Below are 27,894 nucleotides of genomic sequence, written 5' to 3'. Positions count from 1 at the left end.
CCGAGCTGCCGATGTATTGCATCCTTCCGCGCAGGCACTGCAGGCAGTCGTTAGTCACTGCGCTTAACTGCCCTCTCTCACTGTATACAGTCGTCCTTTTAAGATAAACTCAATATTTTTTATATATCATGGCTTCTAAAAAAAGCAGGAAGGTGATTTCTGTTGAAATGAAACGGGAAATAATTAGAAGGAGTGAATGTGGGGTAAAACAGTGTGATCTCGTCAAAGAGTTTGGCCTCAGCAAGACCACCATTTTCACCATTTTGACAAATTTATCTTTTTTTATGTCATCTTAGCATATTTTATGCTGCAGAACAAATTATTTTTTTTAACATGTATTGTTATGGGAAAACGCGTTTCACATAACGAACTTTTCGCATAACAAACTTGCTCCTGGAACGAATTAAGTTCGTTGTGTGAGGCACCACTGTACATATAAAGTGGGGGGAGAGGGAGTGCTGTAGAAATGTGTGTGTTTCAGATGTCATAAAGATGGTTTACTTTTCTTCCTCTTTCACCTAGATAAGGCAACCCATCTCTCTTGGCTGGGGCTGAATAGCAGCTTCAGGTACAAAAACCTAGATGGTGAGCCCACTAGGGGTAAAGTACCTGCATATAATAAATATAAATGACTTTGGTTGTACCACAGAAAGGTGGCATATCAGATTGGGCAACAGTATAATAATGGGTAATTTCAACTACCCCAGCATTGACTAGATAAATGTTACATGAGGGAGTACTAGGGAGGTAAAATCCTAGATGTCATAAATGACTGCTTCTTGGAGCAACTGGTCTAAGAACAAGAAGAGGGGGTGCTATTTTAGATTTGGTCCTTAGTGGAATGCAGGACATAGTACAGGAAGTAACTGTGTTGGGTCTGCTGGGAAACTGATCATATCATGATCAAATTTGAGCTGATAACTGGAGTGACATCGTTAAAGAAATCTGTAGTGGCATTTAATTTTCACAAGGGTGACTATGATAAAATAAGGAGAATGATTAAAAAGAAGCTAAAAGGGTCTGTTGCAAAAGTCAGAAGTGTAAACCAAGCATTTATGTTGTTCAAAAATACCATCGTGGAAGCCCAGACCAGATATATTCCACGTATTTTTAAAAAAGGTGGAAAAATAAAATGAGAGCCAGCGTGGTTAAAAGGTGGAGTGAAAGAGGTTATTACAGCCAAGAAAACATCCTTTAAGAAATGGAAAAAGGATCACAGTGAAGAAAATAAGAAGAGCCATAAGCACTGGCAAGTTAGATGCAAAGCATTGATAAAGAAAGCTAAACAAGAATATGAAAACTTGCCAAAGAGGCAAAAACTCAAAAGTAACAATTTTTTTTAGGTACATTAGAAGCAGAAAACTTGTGGGACCATTGGATGACCAAGTAGTAAAAGGTGTGCTCAGGGAGAATAAGGCCATAGCGGAGAGACTGAATGAAATGTTTGCTTTGGTCTTGATAGAAAAAGATGTAAGACATCTACCTGAACCGGAAATGGTTTTCAAGGGTGATAGGCGGAGGAATTGAAAGAAATCTTGGTGAACCTGGAAGACATACTGAGCCAAATTGACAAATTAAAGAAAGATAAATCACCTGGACCGGATGGTATACATTCCAGGGTACTGAAAGAACTCAACATGAAATTGCTAATCTGGTAGTGATCTGTAACCTGTCGCTAAAATCATCTGTAGTACCTAAAGACTGGAGGGTGGCCAATGTTACACCGATTTTTTTTTTTTTTTTTTAAAGGGTTCAAGGGGAGATCTGGAAAATTACAGACTGGTAAGCCTGACTTCAGTGTTGGACAAAATGATGGAAACAATTATAAAAAATAAAATTGTGAAGCACATAGACAAACATGATTTAATAACATAACATAAGTTTTTATTTATATATCGCAATATGCCTTTCGGTTCTTTGCGGTTATAGAATACAACAAAGAAAAAGAAAAAAATTAACAATAAAATTAGAAGGCGGCACTTTTAATGAGAGAGTCAGCATGGGATCAGCCAAGGGAGGTCTTGCCTCATCAATTTACTTGACTACTTTGAAGGTGTGAATAAACATGTGGCTAAAGGCGAGCTGGTTGATGTAGTGTATCTAGATTTCCATTTAAGCTTTTGACAGAATTCCTCTTGAAAGGCTCCTGAGAAGATTAGAGTCTTGGGATAGGTGGCAAACTTCAGTTCTGGATTAGGAATTGGTTATCGGCAGGGTAGGGTTAAATGGCTATTTTTCTCAATGGAGGAGTGTAAATAGTGGTGTGCCGCAAGGATCTGTACTGGGACTGGTGCTATTTAACTTATTTATAAATGATCTGGAAATTGGAACTACGAGTGAGGTGATTAAATTTGCAGATGACACTAAACTGTTCAAAGTTGTTAAAACACATGCGGATTGTGAAAAACTTCAGGAAGATCTTGGGAAATTGGAAGACTGGGCGTCCAAATGGCAGATGAAATTTCATGTGGACAACTGCAAAGTGATGCGCATTGGGAAAAATAATCTAAATCATAGTTACTGGATGCTAGGGGCTACCTTGTGGCACAGCACTCAAGAAAAAGATCTGGGAGTTGTCATAGACAATACACTTCTCCTTCTGTATTCGCGGTTTCGATTATTCACGGTTTTTAGCCTGCTGGCTCCTCCCCCAAAATTACATCAGTTTGCATAGAAAAATCTCATTCCAAGCTTTTACAGAGAAAATCACTGATTCCCAGTACTTTCTTCACTGTGTTTTGCCTCTCTTTCAGGAAAAGGCCAGGTCTCCCACCATGTTGTTTGTGGTTTCACCATATTCACAATGGTTTTTAATAGAAAACAGTGAATAACATATGAAAATGTTATTTGCAGTTTTTCTGTATTTGCGGTTCTGTTAATCCCCTATCAGAGCGAATACGGAGGGAGAAGTGTACGCTGAAACCTTCCACTCAATGTATGGTGGCAGCCAAAAAAGCAAACAAGATGCTAGGAATTAAGGGATGATAAACAAGACTAAGAATGTTATAATGCCTATGTATCACTCAATACCTTGACTATTGTGTTTAATTCTGGTCTCCTTATCTCAAAAAAGATATAGAGGCAATAGAAAAGGTTCAAAGAAGAGCGACCAAGATGATAAAGGGGATGAAGCACCTCTCATATGAGGAAAGACTAAAGAGGTTAGAGTTCTTCAGCTTGGAAAAGAGACGGCTGAGGGGGGAGAAATGATTGAAGTCTACAAAATCCTGAGTGGTGTAGAATGGGTACAGGTAGATTGATTTTTTTAATGCATCAAGATTTACAAGTACTAGGGGGGGCACTCAATGAAGTTACAGAGTAATACTTTTTAAAGCCAATAGGTCTATCTCAGGATTCACTTTAAATGTGCAAGTATTACTTTTAAAGTTTCAAGTTTAAGTTTCAAGTTTTATTAATTTTGATATACCAACTATCAAATTAATATCTAGCTGGTTTACAATAAGATTACAGTATAGAAAAAAAAAATAATAATAAAAGTATATATATAATTCATTTAATAGTATTGTGTGAACATAAATAACATTACAAGACAAACTGGAAAGTGAGGGTGGAAGGGAGGGAAGGTTAAAAGTTACATATTGGAGATAGAAAAGGGTGACAGTGGGGTTAGGATAGAACATGGAGGGGGGGTCATAATATCAGAGCTATTTATTGTTTGCAAAAGAGGGAATAAGTGAGACTCTATATGATATCAAATGCATCGCGGAAGAGGAAGGTTTATATGGTATCTTCATCCCTCTTGTCCCTTTATTATGCAAGAGGCACCCAACAATTCAAACTCTCCCTTCCTTCAGTGAAAGGAATCAAAGGAGCCAAGAATTTCAGTCAATCATTGGTTTTAAAATTTTCTCAACTATGGAACGAACTTCCTCTTATTTTAAGGGGTTCTGGTCCTTTTTGTAAATCTTTAAAAGCTATTTTATTTGCCAAACACTTTGGAAACTAGTCATATTAATATTTTCTGATTGTTACTTTAAGTATTTTTTTAGTTACTATTAACCGAGTCGAGCTCCTTTCTGGCTGAAGACCCAATTTATAAAGCTAAGTTTTAGTTTAGTTTAGGAAATATTTTTTGCACTCGGAGAATAGTTAAGCTCAGCTCTGAAGTGTGTTGCCAGAGGATGTGGTAAGAGCAGTTAATATAGCTAGTTTTAAAAAAAGGTTTGGACAAGTTTCCTAGAGGAAAAGTCCATAGTCTGCTTTTGAGACAAACATGGGGGAAGCCACTGCTTGCCCTGAATCAGTAGCATGGAATGCTGCTACTTTTTAGGTTTTGCTAGGTACTTGTGACTTGGATTGGTCTCCTTGAAGATGAGATACTGGGCTAGAAGGACCATTGATCTGACTCAGTAAGGCTATTCTGATGTTCTTATCTTTCTGAGCTGTCCTTCAATTCCTCAGTTGTCTTCCTACAAGCGAGACAGTAGGAACCTGTCTTTTCTGCTCGTTTCTTTTCATTTAAATTTTTTTTTTTCTTTTCGGCTTTTCTGTAAGGCTTTTCGGTGCTGCAGAGGATTCCTCTTGTGAGAGAGCGCAGATTCTGAGATCAAGAGTCTGCTTCCAAGGAGCAGGCTCACTTGGACTGCCTGCACCAACAGTTTGAGGACTTGGGGATTGTTCCCTTGGAAGCAAGGCTTGCACCAGGTTTGTCCACGGTCGGCTTGAGCACAGACTGAGTGGCTCTATGGCAGGTTTTCCAGGATTGGAGCCAACTGCATTCCCTTCTCTGTTCTGCATGCGTGTGATCGGGTGGGGGTGAAAGTCTCCAGCTGTTTCTTTGGGCCTGAAAGGCAGTCGGAAGACACAAGAGGTCCGGGTTCCAGGCTTGTTAAGGTAGAGGCTCTCCTTTGTAAGTTGTTGGCAGCTTCCATTCTTACAGTTCCCAGCAAACAGCATGGCACAATGAGTAACAGGCTGATAGCCTGACAAACCAAATCGGGGAGAAGGTCCTTAACATCAGTTTTTGGAGGTTCTGCATTAGAGATAGGTTCCGCTACCTCTAAAATCCCAAAATCACTATTTTCAGTTTAGCTCCCCCGGGCCGTTTTGGCACTAAAATCATTGCCGCAGTGGCCAACTTAAGATTTCCCGATTTGAAAATATAAGTTGCTATCTGCCTCAAAACACCTCATTATTGCTTAATAACAGATGAGATAGACTCCTCAGGCCAGAATACTTGGATTCATGCCCCATTTGTGGAGGATGGCTGTCCGAGGAGTATTCATGTTCCACGTGCCACGTGGAATATAGGGGGGGGAGAGAAGAAGTCACTGACTTAGCCTCCTTTTGGGGGTGTCAGTACCCAGTCACTCTGAGGAATAGGAAAAAAAATGTCCAGATCTGACCTGGGGAGAAGCGCAAGTGCGATGCAGCTGAAAACCCCCCAAAAGGAACTAGACAGCGTCCGTAAGGGGCCATATGGACATCCTGGTTAGGGGTTTTCTCCTGAATTTATTAATATGATGTTTGAGGCTTGTATGATTAACAAGAGCTGCATAGAACCCTCTAGAATCATGGCCCTGCTGGCACCGAGGGTCTCCCCCCCCCCCCCCCTAACAAGAGCATAGTTCCTCAGCAACAGTGCCATGCTTAGGCTGGGGAAATTCAGTCAGAAGATGAATTGGATGAAAATTATTCTATTTCCATGCCTTTACTCTCCCAGTCAGGGTCCTCTATTGCAGGAGATGCGGCTTTACTCCTGGGAGGACAGGATCCAGATATGGTGGAGTCTTGGAAAGGAACTAACTGTGCACAAGCTATTTAAGCCTTCAGCACTTATGATCACGGAATCCCTCCAAGAATTGAAGCTAGAAGCTTCTTAGTCCTCTGCCACGCAGTGCTCACTTATCAGCAGCTCAAGGCACAGACCTCTTTGCTTTTCCTCACATCAAGACTACAAAAATGCTTATGGATCATTGGGAGGTACTGGAGGGGCTCCTTCGAGTGGCCAAAGCTATGTCAAAGCTCTATCTGATATATGCTGGATTTAATAAACTTTTTGTTCCTCCATAGGTGGATTCATTGGTAACACAGGTTACCAAACATACCTTCCTTCCCAGTGAAGTCGGCATGGTATTGAAGGATGTCCAGGATCGCAGATTAGATTTTGTGCACAAAAGGTTTTTTGAGGCTGTTGCCTCAGGATTGAAAGCAGCCACGGCGGCATCTTTTGTGGTCCGAGCTTGCTACTCTAAATTGTGCCACAATTTGGACACAATCATGGATTAAGATCTCCAGTTTTTAATGACTGGGGTGGATTATGTGGCTGATGCTCTATATGACCTTTACAGAGTCATGAGCAAAATGTCAGCTTACTTCATTTCTGCCTGCAGGATGCTATGGATCAGACAGTGGGTGGAAGATTTCTCCTCTAAGGCGACATTGAGTAAACTGTCATTCAAGGTACATAAGAACATAAGAAATGCCTGCACCGGATCAGACCATGGGTCCATCTAGTCCGGCGATCCGCACACGCGGAGGCCCAGCCAGGTCTACCCTGGCGAATACCTTAGTTACTCAATGTGTCTTTCAAGAAGATATGCATCCAACTTGCCCTTAAATCCTGGAATGGTGGTTTCCTCCACAACCTCTTCCGAGAGAGCTTTCCAGGCATTCACCACTCGCTGTGTGAAGCAGAATTTTCTGTCCTGGCCCTGTCTCCCCACAGCTTCAGTCTATGACCTCTTGTCCGAGTCACCTTCAACAATGTAAATAAGGGTGTTTCCTGTTCTATTTTGTTGAATCCTTTCAGTATTTTAAAAGTCTCGATTAGACCCCTCGCAGTCTCCTCTAGGGTGAAAAGTCCCAGTTTTCTGAGGCGATTTTTGTAGCTCAAATTCTCCATACCTTTTACTAGCTTCGTCACGCCTCTGCACCTTCTCCAGTAGTATTATATCCTTCTTTAGATAGGGAGACCAATGTTGAACACAGTATTCCAAGTGTGGTCTCACCATCGCTCTGTATAATGGCATTATTACATCCTCAGATCTACTCATGATACCCTTCTTTATCATGCCCAACATCCTGTTTGCTTTTTTTGCCGCTGCTACACATTGAGCCGACGGCTTCAGGGTCCTGTCTATCATTACCCCCAGGTCCCTTTCTTGTTCGCTTTTGCCCAAAGTTGCATCAAATAAGGTATACTGGTGCTCCTTGTTTTTCCTGCCCAGGTGCATCACTTTGCATTTTTCTACGTTAAACTTCATTTACAGTTATTTTTTGGGAAAGGCCTGGATGATCTTATGGCCTGCATGTAGGATCATAGGCTGAAATCCCCGAGGGGACAGGTTGCGGTAATTTTGAGGCCTCCAGAAGATACTGCCAGTTCTTGGGAGGGCCTTTGGGCCAGAGATCATTTCGGAACTCCAGACAAAGATTTGGAGGGGCCAGGTACCCTCAGTCTTCAGGATCTTGCTCTGCCACAGCTGAAAAGAAGCAGTTATGGCGCCGAGCCTCCGCAGATCGTCCTATTTGGGGGTGTGGGCGGAGATTACCACAGACCACTGAGTGCTGGAAATTATATGAGAGGGATACAAGCTGAAGTGCTTTCAACCTCTCCTGGATCTTTTTATAGACTCCCCAGCGGGGAAGCCAAAAAAGTGGCCAAAGTCAAAATGACAGTGCAAAGATTATTAGATCCGGAAGCCTTAGAGCCCATCTTAGAGGAAGACTTGGGCTGCAGCAGATACTCTATATACTTCATTGTGCCCAAGAGAGGCTCTGAAGACTAGAGGCCAATTCTAGACCTCAAAGCAGTGAATGTGGCCCTCAAGATACCACATTTCCGAATGGAGAAGGTGAGGTTGGTGATTGTGTCAGTAGTGCCAGGGAAATTTCTTGCCTCCCTGGATTTGACAGAGGCTTATCTGCACATTCCCATTTTTCCAGAACACAAGAAGTATTTGTGGTTTCATGTGCTAGAGCAACACTCCCAATTGCAGCTTTGCCTTTTTGGGCTGACCACGGACCTTCACCAAGGTGATGGTGGTGGTTGCAGCTCACCTATGTAGGATGGGCATAGAAGTCCCTCTGTACTTGAATGATTGGCTAATTAGAGCCCAGTCTGAATCCAAGAGGAGACTAGTGGTTCACAGAGTGATCCAATTGCTACAGAAGTTCGGCTGGGTGGTCAACTTCTGGAAGAGCCAACTGGAACAGACGCAGAGCCTAGAATACCTGGGAGTCCAGTTTGAGATATGGAAAAACAAAGTGTTCCTTTCGGAAACCCGCAGAGAAAAGCTTCTGCATCAGATACAGAAGTTTTGGAGTGAGTCCGTTCAAATGTCTTGGCAGTATGATGTAGTCTCATGGGCAAAAGTGCACTTGCGTCCACTCTTAGATGGTGCTCCTTTCCTGATGGTGTCCACAGAGGGATGCACTGCACCAGCAACTTCCTTGGGACAGTAGAAGCCCATCGCAGTCTGGTCTGGTTGTTGAAACCTCACTCTCACCAGAGGAGTTCCCCCCCCCCTCCGCATCTCTTCATGGGGATTCTAGTGACACACTAGCCTTTGTGGCTGGGGGGCACATTGTGAGGGACGTCCATGGATGCTGGAATCCCTTCCAGAGGAAGTGGTCAGTCAAGCACTTGGAACTTCAGACCATCCGCCTGGCGCTCCAGATGTTCCGCACCTTACAGAACAAAGCAGTTCAAGTTTTCTTGGACATCGCAATGGTGGTGGCCTGTGTCAATTGTAAAGGGGGCATAAAGAGTGCTCCTCTATGCTTGGAAGCCCAAATGCTATTTTGATGGACAGAGGCCCATCTTCTGGTGCGCTCAGCGACGCATGTGGCAGGAATGGACAATATGCAAGCAGATTTTCTCAGCCAGGAGACCCTGGATCCTGGGGAGTGGTCTTTGTCCTAGAAGACTTTCACCTGCATAGTGAATCAGAGTCCATCTCAGTGCTATCACTGCTTATCATGAACCAGTACAGGGAAAACCTCTTATTGCTTATCCTTTGGTATCCAGATTCATGAAAGGGCTTTTCAATGTGAAACCACCTCTCGAGCCTCCGCCTGTCGTCTGGGACCTTAATGTGGTTTTTTCCAGTCTGATGAAGCCACCATTTGAACCAATGGCTACAGCTCATCTCAAATTTCTTACCTGGAAAGTGGTTTTTCTTGTTGCTCTCACCTCTGCCAGGAGGATCAGTGAGTTACAAGCACTAGTAGCAGATCCATCTTTCACAGTTTTCCATCATGATAAGGTGGTTCTGCGTACACATCCAAAGTTTCTTCCAAAAGTTGTCTCTGACTTTCATCTCAATCAGTCAGTTGTTCAGCCAGTATTTTTTTCCTAGGCCTCATTCTCATCCTGAAGAAGCAGCCTTGCATACTTTGGACTGTAACAGAGCTTTGGCTTGCTACCTTGATTGCACAAAGCTACACCGAACTTCTCCCCAACTCTTCATCTCATTTGATCCAAACAAGTTGGGGCATCCTGTTTCCAAGAGAACGATTTCCAACTGGCTTGCTGCCTGCATCTCGTTCTGCTATGCTCAGACCGGACTGGCACTGGAGAGCCATGTCACAGCCCATAAAGTTAGAGCTATGGCAGCTTCTGTTGCTTTCCTTAGATCTACTCCCATTGAGGAAATCTGTAAAGCTGCCATCTGGTCCTCAGTTCATACATTCACTTCTCACTACTGTCTGGAGTCATTCTCTAGAAGGGATGATCTAAACTAAACTAAACCTTAGGTTTTTATACCGCGCCATCTCCATGGAAGTGGAGCTCGTCATGGTTTACAGGGATTGTAATGAGAAAGGAACTCCAGGGAAAGGGTTAGATGAAGATCGGAGGGAAGAAGAATGTTAGAGAGCTAGGATGTCAGAGAGGAGGGAGAGTTAGATTTTAGAGAAAAGCCAGGTTTTCAGATGTTTGCGGAAGGGTTGGAGAGCACTCAGGTTCCGAAGGGGGGAGGTGAGGTTATTCCAGAGCTCGGTGAATCTGAAGAGGAGGAAGTCCCCAGTTTTCCTGGGTGGGAATTGCCTTTTAGTGAGGGGAAGGAAAGTTTCGATTTTTGGGTAGGTCTGGAGGTACTAAGATTTGTGGAATTCCAGGAAAGTGGAATTAATGGAGGAAGGATGCCATGGAGGATCTTGAAGGTTAGGCTGATGCATTTGAAGTGGACTCTGGAAGTTATCGGAAGCCAGTGAAGCTTGGAAAGGAGTGGTGAGACGTAATCGAATTTACTTTTAGCAAAGATAAGCTTGGCCGCGGCATTTTGGATCCGTTGGAGTCTGTGGAGGTTTTTCTTTGTTAGGCATATGAAGATGGAATTGCAATAGTCTGGAGAGAATGATGGATTGGACGAGAACGGCAAAATGTTTTTGATGGAAACAGGATCTTACTGATCTCAGCATGTGAAGGCTGAAATAGCATTTTTTTACCAGGGAGTTGAGGTGGTCGTTGAAGGACAGTGTAGAATCAATGATGACACCCAGGACCTTGCTGGAGAATTCGAGCTGCAGAGAGGAGCCGGAAGACAGTGGGATTGAGGGGGGTAGCTGAGCTAATTTTGGGCCAAGCCAAAGTAGTTTTGTCTTGGATTCATTCAATTTCATTTGGACGGTGTGGGCCCAAGATTGGAGGTTTGAGATACAGGAGGATATGTTCAATGGGAGATCAGTGAGGTTCGAGTCGGTCTCGAGAAGGACAAGGATGTCGTCAGCATAGGTGTAAATAGTTTCAAGGGGGGATAGATGGAGGAGTTTTAGGGAGGACATATAAATGTTGAAGAGGATAGGAGAAAGAGGTGAACCTAGCGGGACTACACAGATTGGTGTCCATGGGGAGGATGAGGTGCCATTCATGTTGACAATGTAGGAACGGGAACGAAGGAATTTTGAGAACCATTCAAGGACAGTGGAGGTGATGCCAATCTCGGAAAGTTGGTAAAGTAGGATGTCGTGATTAACAACGTTGAAAGCGGCAGAGAGGTCAAATTGCGAGAGGACAGCGAACTTGTTGCGGGAGTGAAGTTTTTGGACCTTGGAGATTAGGGAGGTCAGTAGGGATTCGGTGCTGAAATTGGGATGAAAGCCATATTGGTAGGGTAAGAGGATAGAGAATTTCCCTAGGTAGGATGAGAGTTGAGTCGATATGATGGACTCGAGCATCTTGGTTAGGAGAGGGATATTTGCTATTGGGCGATAGCTGGATGGAGTGGAAAGGTCGAGGTCGGGTTTTTCCAATAGAGGGGTTAAGGCGATATGGCCCATTTCTGGGGAGAAAAGGCCCGAATGTAGAGCGGAGTTTAGGAGTTTGGTAATAGAAGAGATGGCTTGAGTGGGTATTTCCTCGTAGAGGTAGGAGGGGAAAGGGTCTAAAGAACAATTGCAGGAATTCATTTTGAGACAGAGTTTGAGGGTGATGGAATCGGATACTTGGTCGAAGGCAGCCCAGAGTCTGTCGGCTGGGATAGCGCTGGAGGCCGGTAGAGTAGGGTTGGGGTCAGTGAGCACCAGGGAGTTGTAGGAGACTGCAGGTGGGAAGGAGCATCGTAAGGTAGTGACCTTATCATTGAAGAAATTTGCTAGAACATCGGCTGAGGGAGAGGAGGGGAAAGAGGTGGAGTCTTTTTTGGAGGTTAGAGAGCGCCAGATTTTGAAAAGTGTACTACTCTGGTTATTGGATCTGGAGATTTTCTCGCCATAGAAGTTCTTTCTTGTTTTTTTTAATGTAGAATTATAGTGCTTAATGTTGGCTCTCCAGGATTGTTTATCTGTAGGGGAGTTAGATTTTTTCCATTTGCGCTCCAGGGCTCGACATTTCTGCTTTAGTTCTCTATGATAAGGGAGGTACCAGGGGGCTTTGCGAGGATAAGAGATGGATTTGGTGGAAAGGGGGGCGAGGGAGTAGTAGGTGGATTCGGAGAGGGCGGTCCAGTTATGCCAGTTGGATTCAGGGTCTGCAGGCTTAGGAGCGGAGGAGAGTTGTTTGAGAAATTTTATCCAGAACAGGTCGCTTGAAATTTTTTTGCAAAAGGTGATGGAATTAGAGGAGAGGGGAGGAGCCCCGAGATGTGACATGAAAATGGGGATGGAGAAGGTCCCAAGGAAGTGGTCAGACCAGGGGACCTGTTCCCAGCGGGTGTCATCGACTGAGGTTTTGTAAGCGGTAAGATCAAGGAAAGTAATAAGGTCTAGAGTGTGACCCTTTTCATGGGATGGGGATGATGAAGGGGGTGAAAAACTGAGAGAGGCGAGGAAGCTCTTCAGTTCGATTGTATCCTTGTTGGTATTGTCATCAAGGTGGAGATGTCCCCGATGATCAAGAGCCTTTGAAATTTGAGGGAAGGCGTTTGATATGGTTTCGAGAACGAGATCAGAGGATTTGTTCCAAGGGGTAGGTGGGCGATAAAGAAGTAGGATACCCAGTGGGTGAGGTTGGAGTTCGTCGTCGACCGAGGCCAACATGTATTCTAGAGAGGTGTGGCAGCTCTTTTTGATGAGCTGGACATCGTAGAAAGATTTGTAAATTAGTGCCAGACCGCCTCCTATTTGGTTAGTTCTGGGAGAGAACAGACCTTGGTAGCCGTGGGAGCAGAGTTCATTTTGTGTAAATATGTCATCTTTCGTGATCCAGGATTCTGTGATACATAGGAATCCCGGGTCAGAGTCCTCAAGAAGGTCCTTCAGGATTTGAGTCTTATTGCAAGCGGATCTGGCATTGCAATAGAGTGTTGGGACTGGGGTGAGCAAGTCAGAGGCAAGGTTAGGGAGGTTGGCGGGGGGAACGGGCTTTAAAGATGTGTGGTTGACTCTTCGAGGATTTTTTTGGGAGGGATGGTTTCTGGAGCGAAGTAACGTGGGCACTTCGGCTAATCAGTTTTACAAAATGTATTTTCTTAAGGCCAACTCTCCCGCCATTCTGTTCTGTTAGCTTGGAGGTCACCCATCAGTGAGAATATGCTGTCTGCTTGTCCTGGGATAAAGCACAGTTACTTACTGTATTATCTAGTGACAACAGGCAGATATTTTCACAACCCACCCACCTCCCCGGGTTGGCTTCTTAGCTGGCTTATCTTAACTGAGGGACCGCGCACCTACTTCGGGTGGTAAGGCACTCGCTCATGCGCGGTACGGGCTATCACAAACTTTCTAAACTCTTAAAGTTGCGATGCACTTTTAAAGTGGTCCGTACCGGGGCTCCGTCGGTGACATCACCCATGAGTGAGAATATCTGCCTGCTGTCCCTGGATAACACCTGTTATGGTAAGTAACTGTGCTGTTCTGCTGGTTCAATTTGTTGGAGGGGAGAGGACTGTGAACTAGAGAATGAGATGTGGCAAGTGGTGGGGGGGGAAGGATATAAGAATAGTCTTACTGGGTCAGACTAATAGTCCATTGAGCCCAGTAGCCCGTTCTCACGGTGGCCATTCCAAGTCCCTAGTACCTGGCCAAAACGCAAGGAATAGCAATATTCCCTGCTAACGATCCAGGACAAGCAGTGGCTTCCCTCGTGTCTTTCTCAATAACAGACTATGGACTTTTCCTCCAGGAACTTGTCCAAACCTTTCTTAAAACCAGCTACGCTATCCGCTCTTACCGCATCCTCTGGCAACACATTCCAGAGCTTAACTATTCTGAGTGAAAAAAAAATTCCCTCCTATTGGTTTTAAAACTATTTCCATGTAACCTCATCAAGTGTCTCCTAGTCTTTGTAATTTTTGATGGAGTGAAAAATCGATCCACTTGTACCCGTTCTACTCCACTAAGGATTTTGTAGACTTCAATCAAATCTCCCCTCAGCCATCTCTTTTCCAATCTGAAGAGCCCTAACCTTTTTAGTCTTTCCTCATATGAGAGGAGTTCCATCCCCTGTGAACTAGAGAATGACAAATTTGTCCCCATCCCTGCAAAAACTCAATTTCCCCATCCCGTCCCCATGAATTTTGTTACTGTCCGTGCCCCTGCCCCATTCCTGTAAACTCTGCCTTAACTGCACAAGCCTCAAACATTTATGATTTTAAAGTGTTTGAGGCTTGTGCAGATGAAGACAGGATTTGCAGGAACAAGGTAAGGACAGGAAAAGAACTTTCTGGAATGGGAAAATGAGTTCCCACGGGGATGGGGAAAAATTTGTGCCTGCGTCATTCTCTACTGTGAACATCTGAAAATGGCTGGGGATGCATGTCTTCATGGGATGTCTTACAGGAGCACCTGTCTATCTCAGCAGGAAGAAACATCCCTCCCCCCGAATAAGCTATGTAAGATCTTGTAACTTCCCAAAACTCGAGAGATTAAAGAGTTTGTATGTGTAAATTATAACCAAGCAACAAACTTGTACAGAAATAGTGTAATGTGAAAAAAATAATCACAAGCAAAAAAAAATAAATTCTAGCACTGTATTAACTAATGTCATCCATCTGCATTAATTTTTAATTTCTGTTTTTACTTCAAAAAATATAGGGCTCTTTTTACAAAGGTGCGCTAAGTGTTTTAGCGTGCGCTAACCAGATGCTAAACACTAATCTATAGACGCGTTAGCGTTTAGCGTGTGTGTAGATTTAGCGTGTGCCAAAAATGCTTAGCGCACCTTAGTAAAACATGGGGATAATTTTAAAAGGAATCCCCAACTGAAAATTTTATTTGTCAAAAATGGGAATGTTAACAATCTACAGGAATAATTATAAATAGGGAGTAACTGGTCAAATTGATCTAACCCAAAGAATTTGCTACTTTAATGAATTAGAGTTCAATTGCAAGTTCAATTTATTTAATATACCACAAATATAAAACCAAAGGTAAATCTAAGCAGTTTACAATTTAAAAAAAATTTAATTTAAAATAAACATGTATAAATTAAATAGGGTAGGAAACAAAGAAGTAAACAAAACATAAAATACAATTGAGGACATGGAGAAAGAGGGAATCAACGGATTACAATAAAAATAAAAAGGTTGGGGAAAGGGATGATTACAAAGGCTATATTATGTAATATTTTTATATATGTAAGGCATTCTTTATAATCATCTCTAATTCATTAAAGTAGCAAAGATTTTGTTTGGGTTAGAATGTTAACAATCTCCCATTTTTTTCTGTTTGCTGTAAATGTTGATGTACTTCCCTTAAGGTGCCCACAGATGTTGAGAGGTGCCAGGATCGGGTGGAGTGTTTCAATGCCGACCTGAAAGCAGATATGGAGAGATGGCAGAATAACAAGGGGCAAGATTTCAGGCAGCTGCTCATGGGCATGGCAGACAAGAATATTCAGTACTATGAAAAGGTAATTCTGAACCAGGGGTTTGAAAATGTCTATGGCTTATGCACTGTGTATAGAAATGTTTTATATATTGTAATCCCAATTCCTCAATGTGCATTTTGTTCCCACTCCCTTACCCTTACTACAACAGCAGGCGTGAAGGTATTTTTAAACCCCAGAAGTAGCAAAGTACAGGAGCTTGCAAAAAATTAAATTAGCATTACAGATCGACTTTGAAGCTCAAGTTAAAACTGCTTAGTGCATTTAAAAGTTACTCTGCTTAAGCTGGTGATGAGCTGGTTGGTTTGAAGGTCTGATATATCAAAGCCTGACTGCATGTCTGTGAAAAAAGCTATTTAATAAACTGACCCCACAGCATGTGTCCTGCATAGGGGTGGGAAGGTCTTTTTGGTATGGTCACTTGGGGAGCCTTACTTTGTGCCAAGTAACTGTTGCTTGAGCAAAGTTCAAGACTTTAGTGAGTGCTCTCATCTCCCTCTCTGAAGAACTTGTACTTACACCCTCAGACTTAGCAGAATGAGTAACACCGTTGTCTTCTAAAGAAATTATGCCTAAAATGAAAAACCAGTGCATTAGTGTGTGTATGTGTATTTTATTGATATAAATATATTAAAATTGGGTTCTTAATGTTAGAGGACTGTATCATGAGGGTTAAATGAAAAGTAATGCCTTCATCTCCATAATTCATCAATGGTTGACAGCACTGAGGTGCATCACATATTCATGTGTTCTTTGAAATCTCTTCCTTCAACTCAGTTGCCAAGAAGTATCCATGTGAAGAGGCTGTTTTGCTATTGCTTGTGAAATGGAAGCATGCAGTGACCTTTGGTGCAATTTAAGCAACACACCATGATAGAATTTCTGACTCTTGAAGGAGTCCCTCTAATTGAAATTCACTATCGCAAGCAGTTTTTTTATGGTGATGACTGTGTTGATATGAGTATTATACATTGCTGGGCCAAAAAATGTAAAGATTTTGGACCAGGAAGGGCTGATTATGTGATCAAAAATGAAGCAGATGACCTGTGACAGCAAATGGATAAGTCTCATATGAGAGGTTGGTGAACTCATAAATTACAATGGGAGGATCACTCAAAACATTACTTTGCAACACTGAAAACTTTGAAAGAATGATTTAGAAGAGTTCAGAAGCACAAGAAGTAAATTTTGTTGTAACATCACTATGCTAGGCATTATACAGCATGAAACACCACAGATGAGTCCCCAGTCTTACCTCATCCACCATACATCCCAGACATAGCACCATGCGATTTTCATCTTTTACCAAAATTGAAGGAATGCCTTTAAGTGTAGCTGTTCAACTTAATGAAGAGGTGGAAAGAACTGTGAGCAACTGGTTGAAGAAACAGAAGTGGAAAACAAAGTGGACGGACATGAGACTGGGTTAAAAATAGTTGAAACACAAGCCTTAACATGGGTTATGGACAGTGGGAACCATAGAAATGTTGGAGAATGCATTGTGGCGTGGCTTGGGAGTGCACGAGTATGGACGGGTAAGGCAGAGGCTCCGTATAAACAGACATTCATGAATTAAAATACTAAATCAAAAATTTCAATTTGAACTCAAAACGAAGAAAATTGATAACGTTATGGCTTCAGGAAAGCAAAATAAATCGGAAATGGTGGTTTCTAATACCGGCAGTGTTAAAAGATCTGAGCCGGCAACACCATCGAAGTGCCCGTTGTCAAGGGAGAAAAGCGACATCGACTTTTGGAAGGAAATTCAAGAAATAAAGGAAATTCTTTTAAAAAACGCCAAAAAACTGGATGAGATACAAGAAGAAGTAACAACTTTAAATAAACGAACCGAAGTGTTAGAGATCAAAACAACTAAATTGGAAATGCGAATGGACAGCTTTGAAAATGAAAAAAGGCAATATAAACTGGACAGAGATAAAATATTTGCACTCACCAAGGAAATGGAGGATTGCCAGAATCGCATGAGGCGGAGTAACCTGAGACTTTTGGGCGTACGGAAGGGGTGGAGAAAAGCAACCCGGTTTCATTTGTTGAAAACTTTTTGATGAAAGTCCTGCCCATCAAATCCAAACACCCGATTGAAATTGAACGTGCACATCGCATACCAATGAAAAGACCTGATACTTTAAAAGGCCCTCGCCCTATAATTTTCAAGTTGTTACGACATCAACAAGTTTTAGAGGTGTTAAGATTGGCTAAGGAACATGCAAATTTAAAATGTCAGGATGCCAAAGTACACATCGTTCCTGACTTCGCTAAAACAACGGCTGATAAAAGAAAAAAAATTCTAGACATGAGGCCGAAGTTAAGAGACATCGGAGCTAGGTTTGGGCTGATATACCCTGCGATTATGAAAATAACTATTGACAATAAAACTATGAGCTTTGATGAGCCAGTGAAACTAGAAATGTACTTAAATCAAAGGGAACAGCCGATGTCAATTTAATATGGCTTCATGAAACTGGATTAGGATTTTCTTTCTTTGTTTTTGATGTTATGGTTATTCGTCTTGATATATTGAAAACATCCTAATTGACAGTTTGGATAGGTTTTTATTTTTGAATGGTAACTGTGAATTGGAACTCTGAAGGAGATGGCAGTTTATTTCTTTAGAATGCCTTTAATATCTTTTACTCAAATGATAACTGTTAAAGTTGTAGCTATTTTCCCTTTACTTTTACTTATCTTTGAATAGATATTATTGGAATACTTTGATATCTATTAGTTTACTATAATTTATGAAGATAAAATATAAATGATTAGAGATTATATTGTCAGATTTAAGCCATAGGATAATATAAGCCATTGGAGGTTATGATACAGAGTTTTGAAAAATGATTTTTTGTTATAGGAGGTTTTCAAATGACTCTAAGTTTGGGTTTAGTATCCTCCTTTAAGAAAATATTAATTAAAAAAAAAAAAGAGGATAATATATTATTAATAATTACTTTATATTTTTAAGTATCTTACAAGTCTAACTCTTTTAGGAGATATATAGAGTTTGAGATTCTCTTTTGCCATTTATACTGAGTGCTAGATCTTTATTTAATTTTTTATTTTTATTTTCAATATTTCCAGAACATTACATTTACTATATGTGAAAGCATATTTACATACAATATTGTGTTATATTTGAGGTCTGTATAGAGCTTTCTTTTCGCTTTGCTTGGTCCTGTATGTGCGGTTCCAGGTTTTATCAGTCATTATCAAGGGTGGGTGAGGGAGGATTGGGAGGGGGTTTAAGGGGATTTGATAATTGGGGTAGGGATGTAGTAGGATGGGATATGAATGAAAATGGTGTTTCTTCATTTCAACTCATTTCAGTTTGTTGTTTCTATAAAATAAATGGAAGAGCATATGTAAAGATTATTTGGAATGATGGAGATTAAAATCTTTTCACTCAATGTCAATGGCCTTAATCACCCAGTAAAGAGAAAAAAAGACAGCAGGCTGATGTGTATTACATTCAAGAGACACACTTGTCAGTGGTAGAATCCAGGAAGTTAGAGGATAATTGGGTGAAACACTGTTTCTTCGCTCCTGCAGTAGGGAAAAAGGCAGGAGTAGCTATATTAGTTAACAAAAAATGTTTAGCTTCATTTAAAATGATGGATTTTGATCCTTTAGGGAGATGGATAAAAGTGGAAATGAGTATGGGAAATAATACTTTGACTTTACTAAATACCTATGCCCCAAATTCGAATCAAAATGAATTTTTTACAAATTTACAAAAATTAATACTCCCACTGGCTGCTTCTAAGTTAGCAGTAGCTGGAGATTTTAAATCTGTTATGGATCCTTTTTTGGATAAAAAAACAAGTAAAAATATAAAATCATTAGGGTTAGATAATTTGGTGAATACTTGTAATTTGAAAGATATATGGCGTATTCTTCATTTTAATGATCAGGAATTTTCTTTTTGCTCACCAGTTCATAAATCTTTTTCAAGAATTGATTACATATTGGTATCAAATTCCATGGTACAACAAGTGACACAAGCCTCCATAGATCCAATTATTTTATCTGATCATGGAGGGGTGTGGATTACACTTACATTAGATAATAATGATTATAATAGATCATTATGAAGGTTTGATAATGCATTGGTTTCAGATTCAACTTTTCTTGAAGAAATTAAGTTAAAAAGTTTGGAATTTTTCCAAATAAATACTTCAGCAGATATTAATGCGGAAATTTAATGGGATGCATTTAAAGCTACTATAAGAGGTAATATTATTTCTTATTCTGCATATATTAAAAAACAACTTATTAAACAATTTTCAGATTTGGAAAAAGAAATTAAATTGCTGGAGTCCAAATTAATAGATAAATGGAATCACGAAAATCTGCAAGCTTTATTAAAGGCTAAGGGTAAATATAATGAAATTTCTTCAAAAATGGCAAGGAAAGATTTGTTTTCTTCGCAAACCTTGTATTATGGAAAATCTAATAAGGCAGGAAGTTTACTTGCAAATTATCTTAAAGCAAAAAAGAGAAGAATAAAAATAATTGCAATAAAAGATGAGAAAGGAAATATGCATAGTCAAACTAGTAATATTTTAATTCAATTTTTGGCTTTTTACAAAGAGTTGTATTCTTCCGAGTCATCTGTTGATAAAGTTCAAAAAGGTATGGAATTTTTAAATCTTCTTGAGGGTCCAAAACTTCCTGAGCATATGAAAAGAAGTTTAGAAGAACCTATATCATTAAAAGAATTAGAAACAGCATTGAAGTCTCTTAGAGTTGGATCCGCTCCAGGTGGGGATGGTTTTACTGTGGAATTCTATAAAACATTTCAAAATTCTTTATTACCCTATTTACTAAATTTATATCAGTTTCAACTTAATAAAGGTTGTATTAAAAGTACTATGGCAGAATCTATGGTGATTGTTTTGCCAAAGCCAAATAAAGATCCCACTATGGTTTCAAATTACAGGCCAATATCATTAATTAATGTGGATGGAAAATTATTGGCTAAGGCTCTGGCATTAAGATTGGCAAAGGCTCTCCCTTACATAATTGATGTACATCAAACAGGTTTCATTGCTAACAAACATTCTTCTAACAATACAAGACTGACGTTTCATACTTTAAATTTAACTAAAATGATGAATGAACCAGCTTTTGCTCTTTCATTAGATGCAGAAAAAGCTTTTGATAGGGTAGAATGGTCATTCATGTATCAAGCTTTGGATTGGTTTGGTATAGGTCCTGGTTTTGTTCAAATAATTAAAACTTTGTATAGCTCCCCTATGGCAAGACTATACATTAATAATAATTTATCTGAAAGTTTTAAACTACATAGAGGAGTTAAACAAGGATGTCCATTATCTCCTTTGCTGTTTGATATTGTTTTAGAACCCTTATTGATAGCTATTAATCAGACAAAGGGGATACAGGGTATTCCCCTGAAAGAATGGGAATACAAATTATCTGCTTATGCAGATGATATTTTATTATATTTGCGCAATCCGGGTTCAACTATACCATGTTTGTTAGAATTGATTGAAAGGTTTGGAATATTTTCAGAATATAAAATCAATTGGAATAAATCTGAAATTCTTTCGCTAAATGTACATTGCATAAAATCTATGTTTGATTCATTTCCTTTTGTTTGGAAAGAGGATAGATTAAAATATTTAGGAATTTGGATTAAAAATTCAATAGAAGATCCAGTAAAAGAAAATGAAAAACTTTTATTAAAAAAGGTTTCGGAATTATGTGAACAATGGAATCCGTTTCATATATCTTGGTGGGGGAGAGGTCAAACCATAAAAATGATGATATTGCCTGTGGTTTGCTATCAAATGTGTATGATTCCGGTATTTTTTCAAAACTCTTTTTATAAAAAATTGAATTCAATAATTATTAAGTTTGTATGGCTTGGCAAAACACCTAGAATTGCTTTGGTATCCTTACAAAAATCAATTAAGGAGGGTGGGGTAAATTTCCCAAATTTTTATAGGTATCATCAGGCCTATATTTTACGTCAAGGTATGTATTGGATCCTCCCAGATCTCATTGAATACACTCCAGATTGGTTATATTTGGAATGGCGACTCATGTCTCCTTTACATCTTTGTCACATTCTCAGTATCAAGATGCCCAGATTGTATAAAGAAAATAAACTTTTATTAGATACATGGAAAACTCTGAGGTATGTAAGTAATTTAACTGAAATTCCTATTAATAAATCAACAAATCAATCTATATGGCTAAACTCCAAGATTCAAATTGGCGGATCTAAGATTGTCTGGAGGCATTGGTTAAATGCAGGAATACGAACTTTAAATGAGGTTATTTCAAATAGAAATATGCTTGAGTTTACACAATTGCAAAATAAATTTGGACTGAATAAATCACAATTTTATAAATGGTTGCAATTGAAGCAGGCCATTCAGGCAGGGTTCCCTGAATGGAAAAATTTAAATTCTCAATATAGCATGGAATTTTTATGCTTCCAGGCAGATTTTCTGGGTCACCAGGCCGCACAGTTGTATAAAATTATTAGTGAATTGGTTAATAAAAAACCTAAAAATGGTCTTAGGGATATTTGGAGCATTGAGATTAAGCATCAAATTTCAGCATCTCAATGGCCACAAATTTGGTCTTGGAGAATAAGATGTACACTGCCAGCATCTATGAGACAAACTTGGTTTTTTCTTTTACATAGAGCATTTTGGACCCCTGTTAGATTACAAAAGTTAAATAGTTCATTGTCTAATAGATGCTGGCATTGTAAGCTTGATGTAGGGACTTTGGATCATCTTTTATTTTTTTGTCCCTATATATTAGCCTTTTGGAATTTGATCTGGGATCAAATAAATTCTTTATTGGAAAATCCTGTAGCATTAACTTATGATACTGTGATATTTGGCATGTCTATGAGAAATAAGAGTCGGATATCGGCAAGTAATAACAAACTTTTATTGATTATGACAGGAGTTGCCATGCAACATATCACTACCAATTGGAAAGATCACAGCAGACTCAACTTTAATTTCTGGTGGAATTTACTTTGTCATCTATACAAAATGGAACGTTCAATAGCAATACAAAATGGAAATTATAAAAGGTTTAATAAAATATGGGAGCCATTGACATTGTTTTGTAATGAATAAACACCATTTTCTTAATATTACTTATGAATGGAGGGGAAAGGGGAGGGATTGTATAAATGAAGAAAAAAGATAAAAAGAACTATGAAAAAGATTGATTTAATTAAGAAAATAGTATGGAAAGGGAGGGGGGGAGAAGGGTTTAGATACATATACATTTGTTATTATCTTGATAGATTTATCAAGTGTTGTTAGTAAATATATGTATTACTTATATTGTACACTTGTTGAAAGATTAAAAATGAATAAAGAATAAAAAAAAAAAAAAGAAAAGAAATGTTGGAGAATGCGACTAGGAGATGTAATCTTCGGATTATAAATTTCCCAGAATTATTTCCCATGTCTGCGCATGATATGTTCAGAAAATTCCTTATTGAAATTTTGAAGGTGCCTTAGTCTTCCTATCTGCCTCTCACAAAAATGTATTATTTGCCTTTTAGAGTTAAAGCTCAAAATCCAAACTAGTAGAATTTGTCAGCTGATAGTCTGGATTTAACTCATTTCCTAGAGAGGTCTGATAGTGAAGTCCAGACTACTACTGCTATGCTGACGGTACAATTTGCTATTGATTCAGATAGGGAATGGATGCTTAAGCTCTTTTTTAAATATAAAGGTGTTCCATTCATGTCAAAAGTTATTAGAATATATCCTGATGTTTCACGTTCAACCCAGAAGAGAAGAAAACAGTTTTTCATTTTGAGACCTCAGGCCCTGCAGTTGGGTGCAATGTTCGTTTTGAGATATCCCTGCGAATGTGTTATGGTTTATCAAGATAACGGATATGTTTTTTATGAATCTCAGCAGTTGTCAAAATTTATTTCCACCAAAGGGCAAAGTGTGTCTATTACGTGAGAACTGCTACTTCAATAATAGCTCAATGAAGTAATGTTCGGGCCGTAGCCAGCCACATCTTTATTTTCCTCTTTTACAATTACCAGTGGTTTATTTCAGTTAATTTGCAGTTCCGCCTTCCTTATGGGGGACTAACTATATAAGCTGGGGTTCTTATTTCTTTGTTAAAATTGTGAAGATATATTTGTATCTGTGAATATACTGGTATTGTATTATTTCTTGTTCTTTTTGTTTGTCAAAAAGTTAAAATTTATAAATAAAGAATTAAAAATAAAAAAGAGACTTCCTTATGTAAACCGAGTTGAGTCCCTACTTCAGGAGATGATACGGTATATAAATATAAGGCTTAGGTTAGATTAGAGTTTTTGGCATTGAAGGAATCAACTCCACTGATCTCTTTGAGATTTGGGAAGCTCACAGGACTCCTAAATGCCTACGCATTTTTTTTTTTTTACATAGAGCTCAAAGTCTGATGCTAAATGATTTACGTTAATATACAGTCATCTTCCTTTTTTTGGGGGTGGGAGGTGTGGAGTTGAGTTAGGTTGGTCTCCTTTTTATCATATAAAGTTTGATGGAACTATTTTCATCTTGGATAGCTTTCTCAGTGGAATGGAGCTGCAAGAGTCAGCTCTGCTTGTTGTATTTGGATTTTGCAAATTTTATTGCTATGTCTTTTTTTCTTGTATATTGTTTTTTGATCCTTCAATAAAAATAAATTGAACATAGAAGGGGAAGGAGGTAATAATAGGAGGGGGAGGTGTTTGAAAAAGGGGGATAGTACTTGTAAGAAATATTGGAAGACAAGATTTGCATTTTTATATCATTTTTATTGTTGCATAGTTGTGCAGTCATCAATAAACACTGTTAAAGTAAGAATACATGAGGAACTAGTGATTTGTAAGGAAATGGGAGAAAGCAAAAACTTTAATAAGCTGAGTATTGTTTTTCTTATTTTGTTTTGTTCTTGTAGTGCCTTACGGCTTGGGAGTCCATTATACCACTATTACAGGAGAAGCAAGAAATCAAGTGAAAGCTCCTTCACTAGACCTTTGACTTCATGCAGAGCACTACAACAATATGTACTGTGAATACCCCACTTTGTATCATGGTGTGTGAGTAAGCAAAGAAAGGTCATCTGCATCTGAGCTTGGTACACATCCTTCTGATGGCCAGCAAATGCCAGACCTCACCTCTTCATATTCAGTCTGTCCCCCATCTCCTCTTCCTCCAGTGTGACTGAATGGTTAGTGGTGGACCATTGCAATGGTTATTATGCCTGTTGTAGTGAATCACACATAGTGTTTGAACACCAAGTGCGATCTTGTGGTTATAACTATCAAAAAGACTTGGAGATTTATAAAAACTTTGGAGATTTATAAAGACTTTTTGGATGTCTGTAGCATACACCATCTTATTTCCATCTTCTTGATGCTAAACATTTGAACTGAATGGAAGAATTACAAGTAAACTTCCCATCTGCTTATTTGAGCAGTTATAAGGGGGATGAGACACTGATGGGAACATCTGTGAACTTCCTGAATCTTGGATGAACTTTGTGTCAGTAGATTTTTCTAGATTCATTCAAACTCAGAAAATTGTATTGACCAAGCCTGGCATGAAAGTAAAACCTAAGGAGAGTCACATGAAGTCAACAACTGCATAAGCGTGTGTGATTGTATATATACACATACAGTCATACACAATAAGACACAATGCACAGAAGACATGTAATCTGCATTTGCACTGGGGCCTTACAAGAACTGTACCAAGGGAACAACTAACATTTTGTTATTGTCTTTTGAAATCCAGTGAATTTTTTTTTTTTTTTAAAAGCTTCTTTATGATTGACATTTATATATTTTAATTAAATGATTAAGCAGGCTCAGAGACCACAAGAAGGTTTTATTTTTCACTAGAGAGGTTTACAGTCGGCATGAGATGGTTTCTAATGACCTTTGATCATGGTTAGTTTTCTTCTTTCTTGCAGTAGACAAGTTTTTGGCATTGGAGGAATCAACTCCACTGATTTCTACTCTCTGAGGTTTGGGAAGCTCGCAGGACTCCTATACACCTATGCATTTTTTTTTTTTTTTTTAATTTTTTTACAGATTTGGGACCCCTATTTTCAAAGCCAAAGTATACGCAAGTGTGTGTTGGTTATGAATGATACTTTGCCAGACACCCGTTGCATGTCTACTCAGTGAAGCTTGCCTTAAGCACATCCCTTGACATGCGTATGTCTAGAGTCTCAGTGGACTAATTCAACATTAACGTAGACAGTGAAAGGCACCTCAACAGATCTGTAAATACTTGTGACCTGTGTTTAAATTATATTCACAGGTTCTAAATGGTTCTTGTTTCACATAATAGGTATTTAGCAGAATATTAATCATTCTTATTTGACACACCGCATGGGTAGAATGGAATTTACAGTGAAGAATTCTAGTCTGTGCAGAAAGGAGAACCTCTTGGGGACAGTGGAAACAGTGACTAGTAAGCAGTAACATAGGCAGTGAAATGGGGTAGGCTACAGTGCCTATGGCCCACCACTATTTTGCCCAATACAGTATCAACAATTGGAGAGCTTAGCGGTAGGGCTCTTGTTAGACTCCTCCAACCAAAATGATGTTCCACTGCTCCTGAGCAAAATGACTTCTGGAAGAGGATGGTGGCATAGTGACTAGGGCTCTGCATTGCCAAATGTCAAGGTTGGATTTGATTTCCAGTTGAGGCATCTGCTCCTTGAGCTGCCTCTGTAGCTAGGAGAGCTGCCAACGTAGGACAGGGAGCTACCTCAGATAGGATACTTTAGGTTTTGACTGCAGGCAGTCATTGGCAGCATTTAGACTGTTAGTAGCAAAATATGTGTGATGGGGGAATGAAAATTCGGTGATCCTCTAAAGAGAACTAGATGGGAGAGAATAAGGACACTTCTTGTGGGAGGACACACATTAATGTTGGAAGTTGGTTCCCATTTCATTTTTACTGTAGGGAAGAATAGGAATATATGAATTATGATACTAGTCAGGGCTCTAAGCTCCTGTTTTGTGTGATGCACCTGCATTTCATAAGTTAATAGTGTTTCTGCCTCTTTCTATTTCAGAGCACCACCATGTGCTGTTTTAAGGTGAATGGTTATGAGGAGCCAAACCTTTCTGTAGTCACAGTCTGAGATACACTGACATAAGTTAAACCATTTGGGAAGTTTGAGTTTGGTGCTTTATAGTAAATAGGAGTTTTGAAATTGCTTTTGAAGTGCCATGGGGAAAAGTTTCACCACATACAACAGTGGATTCACCTATCTGCTATCCTGTTGTACAGGCTGGCCTCGTAAAATAGTTTCAGGAAGGGAGAGGAGGGGGATGTCAGCCAGTTGAGTCATTTGATGGTTACAAAGCACTGGAAGCCGTTCAACGAATATTAGTTAGCTGTGCAGCCTTTCCCCTGGTGTAGGAATGTACTCCCCATTCTCTTCCCCTATAACACAGGTTTCAACTTATATTTAGAGATCTTAGAGCAAGCTTGTTGTCCTGTCATTGTTGGTTCATATAGAGGACCAATTTCAAAGATATTTGTGGGTAAATAACTGTTCACCCACTGAAAAGGCAAGGCTGAAAATTCTTCTTTCCATTTGCAGGAAAAAGTGGTTTCAGCCATGGACTTAATCCCTTGTATAAAGTCTGTGAGTAACAACCCTTCATGTCGCAAATCTAAAGGGGTATTCCTTTACAAATGAGCTTGAAGATCATAGGTACACTGTACCCACAAGATTGTAAGCTCCTTATAAGATTTCAGTATTGCTCAAAACTGTCTTTACCAAATCAGTACACACAATCTATATTACCTCTTAACAAAGCAGAACTGGCAGCATTGTAAAATTGTGTTAAATTATATGAAAATGGAGAAGTTATGATTACTTTGTGTTTTGTTTTTGTTTGGTTTTTTTTAAAAAGAAAAATAATTGGAAAACACAACTAATACAATTCTTGTAGAGCGAGTCTAATTGCATTTTCATATGTTTTGGGGGGGGGACATTAGGATGTTTTTTTTTTTTTTGGGGGGGGGGGTTTAAAGATAAGTCACCAGCTGTAGGTAAATGAGTGAGTAGGTAAAATAAAAAGATATTCTGAAGTTTATGATATTTCGTTTTCAATGATACAATAAGATATATGTATGGATGTTCTTATAAATTAGTATTTTGAGCCTCAGACATATCTGAAAAAGAGTTCTCTGCGGTCAAAAATAGGAATGTTTGGTAAACTCTGTATGTAATTTCCTCTTGACAGAGCTGAGTTATTTTTTCATTGACTCCTTGGACTGAGAGAAACTGTAGTCTTAGCAGAAAACTCCTAGGCCTTTAGCCTTTGCAGGGCAGACACTTGGACCCTTTCTCTCTGAAACCTGGGACAAAATCTCAGCTTCAGTGGTGCCTGTGCTGTGTAGCAGAATGGTAATTCTGTACCCAGGCAGTTCATCTTTTAAGAGACCATGTAGCTTATTAATTAAAAAAGAGCCAAAAATATGTATTTCACTTACAGTTTGTAAGACGATCATTGCTAGTCATAATTGCATTTTGTGCTATTCAGAATCAAAAGCTTGATTTTAAAGAATTTCAGACACAAACATAAGCAGAATTAATAATGCATAAAGATAAATGTCAATATTTCAAAG

General features: G+C 39.4%; 1 protein-coding gene across 3 annotated transcripts in view; it reads left to right on the top strand.

Moving 5' to 3' along the window:
• SNX30 (sorting nexin family member 30) overlaps window positions 1–27,247 on the top strand; it is a 90,106-nt gene extending 62,859 nt beyond the window's left edge. For 2 of the 3 annotated variants that reach the window (XM_033925977.1, XM_033925990.1), the window contains exons 8-10: window positions 1,750–1,782; window positions 15,101–15,253; window positions 24,194–27,247. In XM_033925977.1, the coding sequence (XP_033781868.1) occupies window positions 1,750–1,782; window positions 15,101–15,253; window positions 24,194–24,253 (246 nt within the window). In that variant the 3' untranslated portion in view covers window positions 24,254–27,247. The remainder of the gene's footprint in view (window positions 1–1,749; window positions 1,783–15,100; window positions 15,254–24,193) is intronic. The other variant, XM_033925985.1, reaches the window with a different exon arrangement.
• The last annotated feature ends 647 nt before the right edge of the window (window positions 27,248–27,894 follow it).

The sequence above is a fragment of the Geotrypetes seraphini genome, chromosome 1 (assembly GCF_902459505.1).
Source record: "Geotrypetes seraphini chromosome 1, aGeoSer1.1, whole genome shotgun sequence".
NCBI classification, from domain to species: Eukaryota; Metazoa; Chordata; class Amphibia; order Gymnophiona; family Dermophiidae; genus Geotrypetes; species Geotrypetes seraphini.
The sequence above is the reverse complement of the archived record's forward strand: the minus strand, read 5'-3'. Positions and strand labels throughout refer to the sequence as shown.